The sequence below is a fragment of the Musca vetustissima genome, unplaced genomic scaffold (assembly GCF_032173495.1).
Source record: "Musca vetustissima isolate MV318-11 ecotype Yass unplaced genomic scaffold, APGP_CSIRO_Mvet_v1 utg5380, whole genome shotgun sequence".
NCBI classification, from domain to species: Eukaryota; Metazoa; Arthropoda; class Insecta; order Diptera; family Muscidae; genus Musca; species Musca vetustissima.
Window position 1 is genome coordinate 173,961 of NW_026879456.1, and position 18,504 is coordinate 192,464.

At 35.7% G+C, this 18,504-nt stretch overlaps 2 protein-coding genes across 2 annotated transcripts; both read left to right on the top strand.

The window, feature by feature from the left end:
- The first annotated feature begins 46 nt into the window (after positions 1-46).
- LOC133324359 (probable RNA helicase armi) lies at positions 47-4,443 on the top strand. The gene is made up of 7 exons (XM_061533202.1): positions 47-284; positions 350-564; positions 630-1,058; positions 1,120-1,668; positions 2,152-3,840; positions 3,908-4,069; positions 4,153-4,443. The coding sequence occupies exons 1-7, from the start codon at positions 47-49 to the stop codon at positions 4,441-4,443; spliced, it is 3,573 nt and encodes a 1,190-aa protein (XP_061389186.1).
- A 2,038-nt stretch (positions 4,444-6,481) lies between these two features.
- LOC133324363 (importin-4-like) lies at positions 6,482-17,588 on the top strand. The gene is made up of 8 exons (XM_061533206.1): positions 6,482-6,572; positions 12,740-12,912; positions 12,992-13,716; positions 13,816-14,225; positions 14,856-14,965; positions 15,146-16,289; positions 16,866-17,086; positions 17,162-17,588. The coding sequence occupies exons 1-8, from the start codon at positions 6,519-6,521 to the stop codon at positions 17,586-17,588; spliced, it is 3,264 nt and encodes a 1,087-aa protein (XP_061389190.1). The 5' UTR covers positions 6,482-6,518.
- Positions 17,589-18,504: the final 916 nt, after the last annotated feature.

Below are 18,504 nucleotides of genomic sequence, written 5' to 3' on the forward strand. Positions count from 1 at the left end.
ATATACACACACACACACAAAACATTTAGAATAACTTTGCAGCATCATGATTACCCTTTTGAAGAATTTATTGCTATCGCGTGAAGAACGCAAAAATGAATTGGTCTCAAAGCTGGAAGAAGAGCAACGTTATTTGGACGAGGAGTTAGACGATGAAAATATAAATACTAAGGCCCAACCTACATCCTGTATGCAAAATGTCATACAAAATGTTAACATCAATGACAACGAACCCAAAGAGGAGAATGGCAATGCGTCGAATAGTGGATGCTTTAAGCGGACAGGTGGGTGATGATGTTTTGGATATACAATTTTTTATAAATTCTGAATTAAATTATTTGTTTTCTAGGAATTATTAGCAGCCTGAAAAGCAATCACGGCACAATCGATCATGGCATCTTTTTTGACATGAATGTGGCCTTGTCGGTGTCCTGTGAATTGAAAGTGGGATGTCGCGTTGAATATTTGGCCTACAAACATTCAGCCACCGATCACATTAAAGTCGTCAAAATTGAACAAATTATCGATCAATATTGGGATGATAAACAGCCAACCGAACAGAAGGTAAAATCTATCACATTTTCCATGAAAATGATTTTGTTGATGAATTGTATTTTCTTGCTTTTCAGATCGAAGAACAAATCGAAGAATTAAAATCAGAACAACCACGATATTTTAATACTCATCAGCGTAATATTTTAGGTTTAATTACGGAACGAAAACCTGACTCAATTCTTGTCGACACCGATTATAAAGTTATGAGCATTCATTTGGATTCAATTGAAATTGATTTTGTACCCAAGGAAGGTGATCGTGTCTATGTTTGTTGTAATGTTCAAAGTGATGAACATTTTATAGATAAAGCCGGCGAAATATTGCAGGAGGTTAGTGTACATCCGGCACGTTTAATGAAACAGGAAAAATGTACAGTGAAGCGGGTCCTAAACGATTGGGGAGTACTAAATGATGATGCCTATTATACAAATGATATTTTGCCAGCAGCGTGTAAATTAAATGTGGGTGATACGGTGTGTGCGGATCTCATAGAATGTGAAAGGGTAAGTTAAGGCACTTCAATTCATTTTTTTTAATTTAATAAAAAATATATATATTTTTCAGGGCGAATTCATATGGCGTTGCATAAAACTTGCCCTTATCGAACAGGCCTATGTACCGCAAATCTATGAATCAACACAACGTGTCATCGAACAAAAAACTGCCGAACATCGCGCCGTAACCGTATCGGCCGATATTAGTTGTGTCTTTACTTCGACATTTCAGAACAAAGAGATTGAATTTATATGCACAAATAATTGTGATCGTCCGTTTCGTGGTAGTGTAGAATTTCTTGGTCGTAAGCGTGAATGCCAGTTGCGATTGATAGAACCAGAACCGGGTGCAATATTTGAATTACCAGCAAATGATAAAATTACAATACGTTTTGAAGTTGTATCCAAAGTGTATGGAGAAAATCAAGAATATTTTGTTATAAAATTTGAAAAATTTCGTATAAAACGTTCGGTAACGATAATTGTATGTGAAACAGAAGCTGAAGCGGAGGCTGTACAAAATGCCATAGATTTACAAAAGGAGAATGAGCAGAATTCAAATATACCAGGGGCAGGAGGAAGGAATGCGGCGCATCGGTCACGCTACTATGCTAATCAGGTAAATACGAACTTTATGCCCAACTCTCTCTTATATAGACATGTAGCATAATTAATCAATGGATCTAAAGAAGAGGCCTTCCAGAATAGGGCTTCTAGAATTTAAAAAGAATTCTTCAATAGACTTATAAAAGAGGTCTTCTATGGAACAATAGAAAAATGCATCTGTGCACCTACATAATAGGAATGCTGTAGTGTAATAACATAGGTTTTCTATAGACCTGTGGAAGAGGTCTTTTATAGACATATTTAAAACCTTTCATATATATTTATTTGTAGACCTTTCTGTATGTCCATAAAATACCACATCTATATGTTTACAGAATACATTATATATTCTACAGATGATCTACAGACGTAAAGGAGATTTTTTCTAAAGAACACGTCATAGAAATTTCAATTTTTCTTAATTTTTAAATATGCTTTTAAATGTAGTTTTTTACTTTTTTTAAATTTGATTTAATTTGTCTCTCTTTCTGATTAGGTCTGGTCCAAACGCAGTGAAGTTATACCCGGTGTTGGCATCGCCACAAAACGTCGTTTTATTGCCCAACGTATTGGCTATTTTGAGGTACCCGAACGACTGTGCAAAGCCTATTTAACCTCAGATAAGAAACAAGATATGCTCGATAATATTGAACAAATGTTTCCCAGCATTAAACAGGAACTGTGTATGGCCAATTATGTGACACGTTTCCAGACCCTTATCTATTTGGAAGAAATTGAATATTTTGTAAATTTCCGTAATTATGATCGTGAACGTGCCCATTTTACCCGAGAAGGTGAATATTTATCTTTGCAAATTGAAAATTTAGCTGAACGCAGACCTTCATTGGTTATCGGAGATGTGGTGCGAGCCATTAACCCTTGGAGTGATCGTGATGGTGATAAACGTAATTATGATGGTGTCATACATAAGGTGCTCTTCAATAGGGTGCTGTTGAAATTCAATGCCGGCTTCCAGGAGAAATACAATGGCGAGGACTATCGTTTGGAATTCTTTTTCTCCCGATTCGGTTTCCGTAAACAACATTTTGCCATCCAAAAAGTGGTAAGGCATTTGGGTGAACAATTTCTATTTCCATCAAGAGTTCATCTGCGTGAACAACCCCAGTTGGATGTGCAATTGGATAAGGATTATAATTTGCAATTGAATGGCAATAAATATCGGTGGTATAATCCCATTTTGAATCCCATACAAAAGGTGGCCGTGTCTAAGATTTTACGAGGCGAGGCACAAAATATGCCGTATGTTATATTTGGTCCACCGGGGACAGGGAAAACCATGACATTAGTAGAGACGATATTGCAATTGGTTAAGCTATTACCCAGTTCACGTTTATTGGTCGGAACACCATCTAACAGTTCGGCAGATTTAATTACCACACGCCTGATAGAAAGTGGTGATCTGCAGGCGGGAGATTTTATTCGTCTTGTGTCACAAAATCAAATTGAAAGGGAACTAATACCCAGTCATTTACAACCCTATTGTGCCACCATAGATGTGGCCGCAGATGGCACCTGTAACGACTCCATGATTGTTACCGAATCGGGCCTGAAATTAAAATGTCAAATGAAATATTTGGGTAGACATCGTGTTACAATTGGTACTTGCTCCACTCTGGGGAATTTTCTACAAATGGATTTCCCTCCCGGCCACTTTACCCATGTCCTAATCGATGAGTCGGGCCAGTGTACCGAATCAGAAGTTATGGTTGCCATAACCCAAGTCTCAAAAACGCGTGGTCAAGTTATACTTGCTGGTGATCCACATCAATTGCAGGCAATTGTTATAAATCGTTATGCGGGTGAGCGGGGTTTCGCCACCTCGTTCCTAGAACGTATACTGACACGTTCGCCTTATCTGCGTGACATTATACGTTATCCCGATTCATGTGGATTTGATCCACGTTTAGTTACCAAATTGCTGTACAATTATCGTGCTCTGCCGTCTATTCTGAATGTTTACAATGAATTGTTCTATGATTCGGAATTAATGCCCATGATAAAGGATGATTCACGTGAAGCCCAAATGATACAAAATATAAGTGATCTATTGCCGGACTCTCAAACGCGTCCACCAACACATGGTGCATTCTTTTATGGTATGCTCAGTGAAAATATGCAGGAAAAGGATTCACCATCATGGTACAATCCGCATGAAGCTAAAAATGTAGGTTCATTGCTCTAATACTTCCATAGCAAGGTAAATTAATTTCATTATTGTTTTTCATTTGTAGGTTTTCCTAATGACTTTACAGTTGTATCGGAAAAATATAAAACCAGAAAATATTGGCATCATAACACCCTACATGAAACAAGTAAAACATTTAAGGAATATCTTTACCACCGCTGATATTGCCATGCCAAAAATTGGTTCCGTAGAAGAATTTCAGGGACAGGTAAGTGGGTCTATAATTATAACGTTTTTTTAAATCGCAGGAAGGATGGATTTTTTTTATATCTAAAAACATTTGTTTTACAGGAACGTGATATAATACTCATATCAACGGTGCGCTCAACCAAAAAACACTTACCAAACGATATACGCCACTCATTGGGTTTTGTGCAGTGTGCCAAACGTATGAATGTGGCCATATCACGGGCCCGTTATTTACTCTATATTTTCGGTAATCCTCATCTTTTGGTTTTGGATCCCTGCTGGCGTTCATACATTAAATACTGCGTTGAAAATGATGCATATTTGGGTTGTGATTTACCAGCGGGTCTATATGAAACATCGGACGAATTGACGGCTAATGGAGTGAATGAATGAGATTAAGTAGAAACTGCCAATGAAAAACAAAACAGTTAATTTTTATAGAATTAAAATAAATGTTAGAATTTAAAATTTTTAAATCCAAAGAAAAGCTATGCAATGGAAAAAATGGAATACAAATTACTCTATCTAGTTTTTGAATGAAATACATAATTTTAAAGATAACAATGCGATCAATTTTTTTTAGTCGAAGAACATGTAATAACATTAGCACTGAGACGTTTCCACGACAGTGGGTGTTTACGATCTCTAGCGGCCAGAGTCTCACTCGTTCTACGACTGTCATATCAGTGCAACAGTTCCCGCATCCTTTATGATATTTTGATGTGGTTTTGGGCCGAAATTTTCAGCTTTGTCGAATTTTTTACTTGTTTTTTTTTTATTATCCAAATGAGAATATAAAACTTCCTACTAACCGCTCGCTTCTAAAGGATTCACTTCGTCTATAAAGACTGATTGCTCAATTCGGTTTGTTTCTAAAAGATTTTCTGTTTAAGCTCGTCTTTGAAAAAAATTCTCCTCCGCTTGGGGTTGTCTACGAAAGCTCCCTGGTCTTTAGCTTTTCCTTAGCTTCTTAACAACCGAACCTGCTCTAATCTACAGAATAATTAGAAACCTAAAGTGGTTGGGAAAGTGCAACCTTAACACGTAATATATCTTTTGTCTGATCTCTATAGCCATCGACATTTTTCCAAACTTACCGTCTTATTATCTTTCTGTAAGGTTCTCACCTCTTTCCCCAACCTTCTCTCCCCTATAGATCTCTCCTTATCTCTTTTCTTCTCGTGGATGATCACAACGGACCTGACGGCCTTAGAATGTTGCAGCCACATAAGTAATTGCACATCCCCAAACCTAACCTCGCTTTTCCAATTTTCAGCTCGTTTATAGTCTCCCTTTTGGTCGTCTAGGAAAACTCCCCATTTCAGCTTGTCTTTAGTTAATCCTTTCTGGTAGTTTATAAAGACTCCCTTTAGTTTGTGTATAGATTATCGTCAACAATAACTCGTTGGTCTCCAGATTGTCTTTTAAAACTCCCAGCCTTCAGTTTATGTACCTTCTATTGGACTTCTATAAAAACACCCTTCAGTTTATCTATAAAAACGCCCTTCAGGTAGTCTATAAGGCTCATTTCTTGTCGTCTATAAAATGTACTTTACAAGACTCCTTTCTGGTCGATTATAAAAGCTTCCTTTTAGGTTCCCCCTTCTCATCGTTTATAAAGACCCCGTCGTTTATAACAACTTTCTTGAACCCCGCTTGAGCTCGTCTACTAAAATACCCTTTTAGTCGTCTATACCTGTTAGTACGTCTAAAAAGACTTCCATCTAATCGTCTATGTAGGCACCCTTCAATTCGTCTATAAAGATTCCCTTCAGCGCAGCTATAAAAATTTCCTTCTGGTCGTCTATAAAGACTGGATTGAACCCCATTTAAGATTGCTATAAAGACTCGATTCAAGACGTCTATTAAAACTCCCTTCTGGTCGTCTAAAGACTCCATAAATATTCATTTTTGATCGTTTATAAAAAACATGCTTCTGATTGTCTATAACGACGGACCCCCTCTAAAGTCTCATAGCTTCTTGGACGTTTCTAAAAGACTCTCTCCTCCAGTTCGCCAACATCGATTTTTTAAATATTCGAAAAAAGTAACGAACACACCATTACCTCCTCTAAAAAATTCCCCCATTCTCGTTAGTGCTACCAAGTATTCGATTACTTTCCTATTACCGGACAACCATGCTGCTGAGCCGACAAAAATTGGTTACTTCACGGGTCGTCATTTCAAATGGCATTCAGTCGTTTTGCAATCGTTCGTAAGTAAAAATAACAGACGGCGGGAAAGGTGGAATTACATTTTAGCCGGAGAGTTGGGAACAAAGGACACAAAAGAACAAATAAAAAAGGATATTTTTGCTACTGCTGTTCGTCGTAGAACCAAGCGAAAGTATTTTTTGCGAACTACGTGAAAAAACGTTTTAAAAAATAAGCTTCTGGAAAGTTGAAAAAAAAAAACATTTTTTGGTTAAGTTTTGACAGCCGTAGAATAAACAACGAAAAGTAGAAAAAATGGAGCAAATTATTGCAAATTTGTTGTGTGCCGATAATAATCTGATTAAACAGGTAAGTTGTTGTCTTCTTCTTCTTCTTCCTCGGTCAATAATTCCCATTTTTGCACAAAATGCCTGAAGGAAGAATTATTGAAAAATGTTCTGATCGAAAAACACGTGGGGACGACTGAAAATTTGATGGCGTTTTCTTTTTTTTTGCAAGTGCTTCTCCTATGGTGCTTCTTCTTCTTGTTTTTCGTTTCTACCTTTGCGTTTGCTCTTTTATTGCATTTTCGATTTTCGCGATTCGATTCGGCAGCAGCATTTGTGTTATTCGGTTTGTTCATGCCGCCGCTGCTGCTGCTGTTTCGGTTAAAATTTGCAATATGTGGTGTGGTGTGTGTGCGTGTGTTGCTTTGCTAAAATGTGTTTCGGCGGCGCGCGTTTTATAACAACAACAAAAAAAGAGATAAAGTGGGTTGCCGTCTCTCTGGAAAATGCCTTAAGTAAAGGAATTTCTTGTCTGATTTATGGGCATTTTAATGGAGGGGGATTTTTGTTGTAGCGATGATGATGACGTTAATGAATGGTGGTGGTGCCATGGAATGTTTACATCTTCGTCTAATGCCTTGGGCCGTAAATGGTAAATATGTTTGTACATATGTATGCCATTTAAATATTTTCCTAATTATCTTACTCCAGTTAGTATTAACTAGTTTCCTCTTCAGATGATGATTCTCATTAATTATTACAATTAACCCCAAACAAAAAAAAAAATGTATGGACCGAATGAATGAATATTTTCGAATGTCACAACTAGCCCTCTCATGGCGGGGTTGGGGTGTGGTCAGCCTTTAGCAACAATTGTTTCTATGATAATTAATTTTTATTGTAAGACAAAATATCATTAAATTAATTTCTTGGGAAGATGCCTGATGAACATACACACGCATCACAACAACTAGAAATCTTGGAAACATGTGCTTTTCTTCCAGTGACTAATGTTCGAAACATTTGCTCTGCCTGCTTGTTGCTTGGTGGCAGCTAACCGGCATGGTATGTGGAAGTATGTCTGTGTTCTGGCGCTTCATGCGTAATTGATATTCCATATAGTATTCCTAATAGCTGCTGCTGGCATTTGTTTAAATTTGGACATGAATTAAACCAAACAAAAATTATTATAGAGATTATTGTTGTTGTTTTGTGTTTCGCACATTTATGGATAAAATTTAAATGTCTGTATGTGTATACAACAACATCTCTCTCTAAAGAAATCAATTAAAATTTTTCAAATTACACATCTTGATGCGAAGAAGAAACTTCGTCGAGTCTGCCAAAAATAAATAAAGGAATTTACACAAATAGTTACCTCTGGAATAGGTCTTGCATAAAAATAGGAGGTCGTTTCTTTGATGATATATCAATTTCAATTCAATTTTATTTAACTAAAGATAAATGACAAAATGCATATGAAGTGCTTAACCTAATAAAGGATAAACTACCAAGGTTTCATATTCAACAAATATAACTTATATGGATCATTAAATGTGTTCTTTAAAAAATATAAAGGACATTTTACAAATATTCTCCTGTGGATACGCGAGTATAGAAGTGGTCTACTATAGATAAAATAAGAGGACTTTAATATATAGATTAACTTTAGATAGCCTCTTATAGACTGAAGAGGTATTCCAGGTAGAATAGATTCCTTATAGGTCAAGGTCTATAAATAGAATAGCTTATAGACTTTTGTGTGAAAAATTATAAAATTTGTATTCTATGTCGTATATATTTACTCCTGAAGGACATAGATCGAGAAGTGGACAGTATATCCAAGAGGAATGGTTGGTCTTTAAATTGATACCAATTATATTCTCGTATGTACTAGGATGTGGGAGTTAACTCGAATAGTGCTGTAATTATTTTTTTTTCGAATTTTGGGACGGAACTTTCAGCGTCTCTAAATTGTGGGTCACTGAATCCTAAAAATTGATTTGTATAATTTTTTTCTTATCAGGATAATCGACAGGATCATTTTTTGGGCTGTGACTATATGGTCATACTAGCACAGCTCGCGTCAAACTTAAATATTTATAGGTGTTTACGTATTCAGATATTATTTAGTAACCCATTAACATTAGAGGACAGAAATAAAGCGCTGACCGCTTTAAAATTTTCCAAGAGGTTCCAGTTATGGTCAGGGGCAACGCCTATAATTTTCGGTGATGATCACAAAACAAATTTTGGGATGAAGTGGACCGAAAACTTAATTTTTTAACATCATAACACAAACCACTGTGAAGGGAATCTCGATAAGTAACTAGAAGGGCTGTAATGAATATTGGGAATATTCGAAAAATATGTCAGTGTAAGGAAGAGGTGCGGTTGATCTTTAATCGGTCAAGAGAGTGCAAATATCACGAAATATTGCCCAGGCTCGAAATAAACATCCGCAGAAAGTAAGAGTTCCGCGGTAGTTGTGTTATGGTATCGTATGGTCGGCCCCGTTCGACTGTACTGTTCCGCTCGCTGGTTTTAATCTACGTTTGAAAAGCATTTAAATCAAGCATTTTAAGGAATGGATTACAAATTATTGTTATTATAATTTTTTATGGGTAAATGTACAAATTTAGGGACAAGTCAAGTTTAGGGCCGAAATTTTTTTTTAACATTAGGCCTAAGGATTCTCATCTTAAATGGAATACATTTCGTGTGTGCAGTGCTTCGGCCTTATTATACAATCTAGACCCAATGATCTTTAATTATAGGAGATCTCCAGAAGATAAAAAAAAATTAAAGATCAAAGGTCAAAAAAAAAAAAAAAAAAAAACTATGTTATCTAATGGAATACCTGTCTTAAAATCGGAATGGTATGCGAAAAATGTCGTTTTGTTAAAACAAAACTGTCACAAGACCAGACTTTCCTAACAAAGATTTGTTTATTTTTCAGTACCGTTTATTTTGTTCGAAAAGTAATAAACAATTTTTTTTTGTAAACCATAGAACGTGCTAATTATCGTGTGTGTATGTATATATTTTGTATAAATATTCTGTACGTATTTATATTGCAAATTTTCTTTACATTTCTCTGTTTATCTAAAGCCTCAAAAGAAAATGTGGTTTACATTTAGTCGTCACTAGTTTCTTATGTTAATAGTATTTTTAATAGTCATAAAATCTACACACTGTGGTAGTTTGTATAGGATACATATATTTGTATAGCTAACAACAACAACTATTTGCAATATAAAAAATAACCTCTTCGTTTTTGCTTCAAATGCAGTTGGGTGTAAAAATTAGTTCTGTTGTTACTAGGCGGCGATGGCTGAAAAAGTAAACCTCTCATCCACTCCTCCTATCAGATTTTATCTTCATTTTTATTAGAACACAACGTCATCTGAAATTACTTAAAAAATATAGTTATATAGATTTCATTTTGAAAATATGTACTATGTATAGATATGACCTTTCCATTTGAATGTTTGTACGAATGTCTGCTTGCAGCCAAGCGCACCATCAACTATTTTATTTTTTTAGTTCTTTCGTCTGTTTGATAAGATTTTTGATTTTGCCATTAAAAAGGCGAAAAAATATGTGCACATTTTGTTGTTTTTGTTCTCTTTTTCTATACTTACAGTAGGACCTCCAAGAACCTTGACATTCTCGCCCAAAGAAACTCAAAATTCCAATTTTCTCTGTGGGCCTTTATAACATTGTTTGGCTGTATATCATAGATAATTTAGTATAGCATATCTTGTTGAAATTTATAAAATAATACCATTAGTTTTTTTTGCAAAAAAAAAAAAAAATATATATTTGAAATGTTGCCACGCGGTAATTAAGACACAAATCCCAACAAAGCCCGCAACAACATGACCGACAGAATCTTGCTTTCTTTTTGCGTGTGGGCCAAATGTTTAGTTTCAATTTTTATTTTATTACTAATTTGTTATATTTCACAGAAAATTTATATTGAGAGTCAAACGCCGGCATTCACTCATCATCGTATATTCTATTTCCCAGTTTCGTTCTTGTGTCAGCAAGTAGGGTGTTACTTTTCTGCCTAAAGATAAAGTAAACACAGATTTCATTGCAATATTTTGTTGTTGTTATGTCGTCGTACTCTGGTGACTATAAATTTCTTATCCATGACACGGGAACATTTAATTAGTTACGCTTTACTTTGTTTGTTTGGAATTTTGGATTTTTTATTGCAAATTGATAAATGTTATAAAACTACCGGTATTGTTTGGATATAAATAATAATGGGGGATGGCGGCCGACCCATTAAATAAACACATGTTATTAAAAAGGCCAATATTTTTATCGGTATTGAATATAGAACTATTCTATTCATTGAGAACTATAACTTGATAGATCATATATGGCTAGAATACCTAAAGGTATGTTTTTGGTAGACCAACACTAGAAGGCCAGAATACATAGACTTTTTTGTTATAAAATGTCCTCTAAATAAATATCTAAGAGCTTTTTTTTATGGGAAGACAACATAGAGATATCATTTCTATAAAAATTAAGTCGTATATGCCCTGTATGGCTAGAGGACATGGAGCCCTTCTATGGCAAAAAGCCTTAGAAGTAACTGGATTACTTCGAGATCAGATAATACCAGATGATCTAGATTTTTTTCTATGTACAGAAGATCTAGATTTTTATATCTCTTCTTTAGCAAGAAGAAATGTCTTCGGGGACTAGAAGACCCGCATGTCTTCATTTTAAAAAAATATTATTTTTTGAAGGGCGCCTTGTAGATCTTTAAAAGTATTTTTTTAAGGCTTGGATTGAATTAAATGTCTTCGAGGACTAGAAGACCTTCTATTAAAAAAAATCCGAGAAGTAGGTTAGAAAAATATTCTTTCAAGGCTTAGATTCTATAAAACAATTTTTTTTCAGGAAATAATGTTTTTTCTAATATTTTTAAGGCGTAGATTAAAAAATCGTTTTTAAGAGGTTTTAACAAATTTTTTTCTATAGCCTTTTAATATTTTTTCAAGGAGTAGAATTTTTAAAAGACTTATTTTTAAGATGTAGGTTTCATAAATATCCATTTATGATTTTTAAGGTGTATTTTTTGGTGTAGATTTTTTAAAAAATATTTTTTCGAGGCATAGAATATTAAAAATAAAGCCACGAATTTGATAAAAACCAGTAAGGAAAGTAGTAAAGTCGGACGGGGCCGACTATATGATACCCTTCACCACTTTGGGTATATTCAACAGATTAATTCTAACAGACGGTCACATTTTAAAGGACCAATAAAATGAAATTGGATCCATGAACATTTTATTCTGCAACCGGTACTAAATTTTTCATTTGGTCAGATGTAGAAGCTATATTTAAATCTGAACCGATTTCAGGAAATCCGCTGTGCCAAATTTCGTGCAGTTCGAAAGATATTAAAGGACTTTGGTGCACCATTTACATTAAATCGGACAAAAATATATATGGGAACTCTATCTAAATCTGAACCGATTTTCAGGAAACTTAACACATATCATTCACGCTGTGCCAAAATTCGTGCAAATCGAAATATATATACGGACTTATATGCACAATTTACATTAAATCGGACAAAAATATATATGGGAGCTATATCTAAATCTGAACCGATTTTTCCCAATTTCAATAGTGTTCGTCTTTGGGCCAAATAAGTGACCTATGCCAAATTTCATCCAAATCGGATCATAAATGCGACCTGTACTTTGTTCACAAAACTACATGGACGGACATGCGTAAATCGACTCAGAAATTGATTCTATGCATATTCTCAAAAGGAACCATGTTTCTATCTCGTTTCCTTTTGCCTGTTACAAACATATGCACAAAGACCTAATACTCTGTACCACAGTCTTCTCCGAGTGTGGCGAGGGGTATAAAAATAATGGTTTTATGTTGATTTCAGAAAGTTTGTAAGAGCTATTTCCATAGAATATTTTTTTAGACGATCGAGGTTATTTGGTCTATAAAATACATTTAAACGTTTTTTGGTCTTTAAAAATTCTCTACAAGGTCCTATGTCCATAGAAATCATCTAGTCTATTTACATAAGACCTCTAATGAAAATTTCTGCTATATTAAAAACACAAGAAAAACACTTACGAACGTATGTCGGTATTTTCTTGTAGGTCTTGCCTAATGCCCACGTGATTTTACGATAATTACTATACCTCTTTATAAAAAATGCTTTAATGTTTTCTTTTTCCATTTTCTTTATTTTAGGCCACCGCTGACCTTCAAGAGGCCTACAAACGTCCTGAAACAATTCCCCAACTATGCGACATTGTAGTTTCCAACAAGGAAGCTCAAGTGCGCCAATACTCGGCCGTTCTGTTGAAGAAACGTTTGGGTAAATTGCGTCACTGGCAAATGGTTCCACCCGATCAGCAACAAATGTAAGTTTCCACAGGTGGACACTATCAAACTCTTTCAAAAATTACCAATTTCTTTAAATTCTTTCTTTCATTTCTTCAGCATTAAACAAGGCATGCTGAATGCTTTGGTCAACGAACAAGAGAAATCGGTGCGCAACGCCATTGCCCAGTTCGTCGGTGTTTTGGTACGCCACGAAAGCAGCGATAAGCAGGGCGGTGCCTACATGAACGAAGTCTTGAAATTCGTCTATGGCCATTGCAGTTCCGCCGATCCCAAGCAAAGTGAATTGGGCTCATCGATCTTTGCCACTTTGACCGATGTGGCACCCGATCAATTTGTACCCCATATGGAATCGGTTTGTGAAATGTTCACCGCTGCCCTTATGGCCACTGAGGCTAGTGGTAATATGTCATCACCGGTTATTTTCAATATTTTGACTGGTATGACTTATTTGGTACCCTTCATTTTGGGCCACAATGCTGCCGAACAGACTTATCAAAAGTCGATTCCATTGATTATTAAATCGTTGCAAGCTTTTGCTGTCCAGCCAGATCCCGATCAGTTTGTACGTGCTTTTGATATTTTGGAGAGCATGGCTGATTATACACCTAAGTTGTTGACCACCAATATTAAACCCTTGTTGGATTTCTGTTTGGAAGCATCCAACAACAATCAATTGGATAGTGCTGTGCGCGTTAAGACTGTGGCCTATATCGGTTGGTTGGTTCGCCTGAAGAAGAAGGTTATCATCAAGCAGAAATTGATTGAACCCATTATTCAGGTTGTGTTCAATTTAATGGCCACCGAACCAGAGGGTGATGATGGTAAGTAAAGGTCGAAATTATAACATTTTAAAGTTATACATTATAACAAATTTAGAAGTAAACCAAATTCTAAAATTTCGTTGTTTGTTTCTATTCCAGATGACGAAGAATATTTCTTGGGGGAGGATAGCTCAAATCCCATGACCACTGCCACCCAAACCATGGATCTGTTGGCCTTGAATGTACCACCAGAGAAATTGATTCCTCCACTATTGCAATTGTTGGAGCCTGCCTTGCAGGGCCAGGATCCTTTGCCACGTCGTGCTGCCTACTTGAGCATGGCTGTCATTGCCGAAGGCTGCTCTGAGGCCATTTGCAATAAGTACTTGGAAACAATGTTGAACATTGTTAAAGTTGGTATCACCGATCCCACACCTTTGGTACGCAACGCCGCCTTCTTTGCTTTGGGACAATTCTCGGAACATTTGCAACCCGATATTACCAAGTTTGCCCCACAAATTTTACCCATTCTCTTCGAATTCTTACAACAACTGTGCAACGAATTGAGAGTAAGTTGGTCTTGTACAAAAATGGTCTTCTCCGAATAGTTTTAAGTGCACAGATAAATTTCAAAGTTAGAGGCGCACAACAAATAACAAACCCTGTTTTCAAAATTGGTCCCACTTTTTCCTTATGCTGATTTTTTTCTAGTCTCGCAAAAGAATTGGTTTTAATGCAAAATTTTTGTGCTTTGGCTCTTTTTTTCTTCTTCCTCCCGTTTTTTGAACTTCTTTTTCTTCTCATTTTTTTTTTCACACAACAATACCGTTTGTTTTGTTGTTGTTGTTTTTATTTGTTTTATTTTCTGTATTTTGTGTTTTGTGAATGCTGCATTTTGGTCGGTCGATCGGTCTTCCTTCTATCTCTCTGCCTCTGTGTATAGGCTTTTTGGCCTCAAGCAAATCAATGTAATCAAGCTGATGATGATGGCAACTGGCCCAACACAGCAGCAGCAGCCACAACACCAAAACAAGACTTAAATTCCATACTCTATATGAGCCAATTGCAAATCAAGCGTAAAACGCTTCTAACTAATTATGTAACTACTACTAATAAAATAATTATTATTTAAGAAAAATTCGTTACTAGTTTGAAGAGTAAATTTTCTAATATCCAAATTTGTATTTATGTTTAAACAGAGCGGTGGTACTGAACCCAAACACATCGATCGTATGTTCTATGCCCTGGAGACATTCTGTGAAAATTTGGAGAATGCCTTGGTGCCACATTTGCCTTTGTTAATGGAAAGGTATGTTGATCTGGATTATAGAAATTAATTACTTTTATTGTCGAAAAAATAATTATGTAAAAATATTCATTTATTAACTTATAATATTTTTTCAAGAACTTGTATTTGTTTTAAAAAAATGTTTTTTAAGGTTCAATATTAATGTTCGTGTTATTATTTCTCTTTTTCTCTTTACTTTAGACTTTTCGAAGCCATGAATCCCAACAACTCGGTACGTCTACGTGAATTGTCACTCAGTGCCATTTCTGCTGCCGCCAATGCTGCCAAGGAAAATATGTTGCCTTATTTCCAACAATTAATTGCCATGCTGCAAACCTATTTGGTCAAGACCGAAAACGAAGATATTTTGGCTTTGCGTTCCCAGGCCATTGACACGCTGGCCTCTTTGGCTCGCACCATTGGCAAACAAAACTTTATGCCTTTGGCCACCGACACCATGAACTTTGCCCTCTCCCTGTTGGAGGAGGCCGATGATCCCGATGTACGTCGTGCTTTGTACAATTTAATTGCCGCTCTCGCTGAGGTCGTTAACGAAGAAATGGCTCCCGTCTATCCTAAAATTATGACTCGTCTCTACGATTCAATTTTGTCCACCGAAGAAGTTATCCCTGAATTCAAGGAGGATGTCATCACTGTACCCGGCCCAGAAAACGACGAAAATGATGATCGTGAAATTGATATTGAAAATTCCGATGGTGAGGATGATGATTTGGACAACATTGCTGGTTACAGTGTTGAAAATTCCTATCTGGATGAAAAGGAAGAAGCCATTTTGGCATTGAAAGAATTTGCCCAACATACTGGTGCTGCATTCATTCCCCACTTGGAGGAGTCCTATAAGAACGTGTACAAAATGATCGATCATCCTCAGGAGGATATTCGTAAGGTATCAATTGATGCCTTGGCCACATTCATTATTGCTCTGTTCAAGCAAAATGATGTACAGGGTGTGGCCAATGCCATTACCATTCTCATACCCAAAATGGGACAAATTGTTCGTGATGACGAGGAGGTGTCGGTTGTTTTGGCCGCTTTGGAAAGTTTTTCGGATTTGTTGAAGGAGTTGAAACAATTGGCTTTGGCCGATGACAAGATGTGTGATACGATTTTCACTTGCATCAATGATGTGTTGCTGGGCAAGGTGGCCTGCCAGTTTGACGAACCCAATGCCGGTAATGATGATGAGGAAACGGAGGAGAGCGAATATGAGGAGGCTATTGTTGAGGCAGCTGGTAATTTGTTGCCTTTGTTCGGCCATGCTATGGCCCCAGAGAAATTTGCATTGTACTTCGGTCGTATCTATCCCATCTTCTTGACAAAATTGGTAAGTTGGATTTGATTTTTGTTCGAAGAATTTTTAAAGTGTACTTTTTTTAAATAATTTCTCAAGCGTGGATTAATTTTTTTTGCAAGTGTCAAATATTTAAAATGTTTTTAAGGATATTGTGAACATTGTTTTAAATATTTTTTCAAGCATTGATTTTTAAAAATATTTTTTCAGTTGTGTTCATATTTTTTTTAATTTTTCGATATTAAAAAAAAAAAAAAGATTTTTTAAATAATTTTTTTAACCGGGAAATTTTGTCAGTATGGATTTTGTAAAAAAAAATATATTTTTAAACGTAGATTTTTTAATTTTTTTCAATATTTATTGAAGAAAGAATTTTTAAGGATATTTCCTTTACCTTTGAGTTTAAAAATGAACTTTTTTCGAATTATTTTTAAGTATCGATCGATCTTTTTAAGTATTTTTTTTAATCTAAAATTATTTTTTAACAATTTTTTTCAAATGGGAATTTTGTTAATTTTTTTCAAATGAGAATTTTCTTCAAGCGTGTAATATAATTCGAGTTTTTCTAATCTAATGATTTCCTTTTTTGTTTTCTCTTTTCTTTCGCAGCAAAAGGCCAAGAAGAACGAGGACCTTGAATCCCAACGAGCCTTCGTCTATGGCGCCTTGGCTGAATGTTTTGATGCCTTGAAGAAGAACAGTGCCACCTATTTTGATACATTGTGCCCCATTATGATTGAAGGTCTTTCCGATGAATTCAATCAGGCAAGACAAAATTCCGTATTCGGTTTGGGCGAATTGGTTCTACACTCTGAGGAGAAATCATTTGAGTAAGTTCAGTTGATCTTCACTTTAAATACCTGCGTTTCCATACTAATTTGTTTCTGCTTCGGTTTTTTTTACAGAGCTTATCCTCACATCTTAATGGCCCTGTCCCAAGCCGTCTCCAAGGAAACTGAGCCAGCCGCCTTGGACAACATCTGTGGTGCTATTGCCCGTTTAATTTTGACCAACTGCCAATTGGTACCCTTGGATCAAGTATTACCCGTTTTCTTGCAACATTTGCCATTGCGTGAAGATTTCGATGAAAATGCCACCGTCTTCAAGTGCTTCAAGCTGTTGTACATCCAAGCCAGGGATCAAATTGTCCCTTCATTGGAACAGATATTGGCCATTGCCATTCACGTCTTGTACAAAAAGGAATTTGTTGATCAAGATACCTGTGACAATGCTGTGGCTCTGCTTAAGGAAATCCGTGAAAGTTATCCCGATAAATTTAATGCTGTGGCTAATTCTAATCCCGAAATTGTCAATTTTTTGCAGACTCTGTAAAGTGGTAGGGAGAAGGGATTAATTTTATTTCAAATTGAATATATCACATCAATTCAATGAACGCGAACGTATCATCACCATTTAATATATAAAGCGCGCCGAAAAAAAAAACAAAGATATCAATTCAGAGAAGAATTCAGACTTGTTGTTATAGTATTAACTTTTTTGATAAATATTTTATTTACCCACTATCCAATCAATCAAATGAATCTTTGTAGTCATCGCTGTCTTCTTCATTTCTCCTTGTCTCTTTTTTATAAGTATTTTGTTTCTAGCGCTGAGAAGCAATGAAAACTACAAGTGAGGAGTTTGTAAAAATGCTGCTGCTGCAGCTGCTCCTGTGCGCCCGCTTCTTCATATATTATATAGTCAGTTTTGGTTTGATTGGTCGGGTTTTTATTTTCAGAAACCACCAACAACCCTCACCTTGTTCCCCCACAAAGAAAATTCTTTATAGATCACAAAAAGACTGGACACATTTTGAGTTTGAATCGCATAAATAATATTTTTCATTACCTAAACATTGTTGTTATAAACAATTTCAATGCGATGTTAGGATATATAAACAAATTTTGACCACACCACACATATTAAAAAATAATGTATTTATTTATAAATGTTTTTATTTTTTTGCAAATCATCAACACTTTTTTGCATATCTGGCATATGCTCCAGGAGACTCACCCAGTACTTCGTCTCCAAATTTTACTCGCATGATGATATTGCTTTTGATATTGTTATATCAAAACCTCATCTCCCCCGCCCCTCACATTTTATGACCTTGAGTTTGTTGTACTCACAAATGTACGGCACCTGGCTGTGATAACTTTTAATATCTTGTGTGTCAAATTGTTTTCAAAATCTCTGCAAAGGAGATTTGTTTTTTTATTATTAAAATTCCTCTCGAAATAATATT

Coding starts and splice junctions, on each gene's coding strand:
- LOC133324359 (XM_061533202.1), top strand. CDS start 47: ATGATTACCCTTTTGAAGAATTTATTGCTATCGCGTGAAGAACGCAAA. Junction 1,669..2,151: donor CACGCTACTATGCTAATCAG/GTAAATACGAAC, acceptor CTTTCTGATTAG/GTCTGGTCCAAACGCAGTGA. Junction 4,070..4,152: donor TAGAAGAATTTCAGGGACAG/GTAAGTGGGTCT, acceptor TTTGTTTTACAG/GAACGTGATATAATACTCAT.
- LOC133324363 (XM_061533206.1), top strand. CDS start 6,519: ATGGAGCAAATTATTGCAAATTTGTTGTGTGCCGATAATAATCTGATT. Junction 6,573..12,739: donor ATAATAATCTGATTAAACAG/GTAAGTTGTTGT, acceptor TCTTTATTTTAG/GCCACCGCTGACCTTCAAGA. Junction 12,913..12,991: donor CCACCCGATCAGCAACAAAT/GTAAGTTTCCAC, acceptor TCATTTCTTCAG/CATTAAACAAGGCATGCTGA.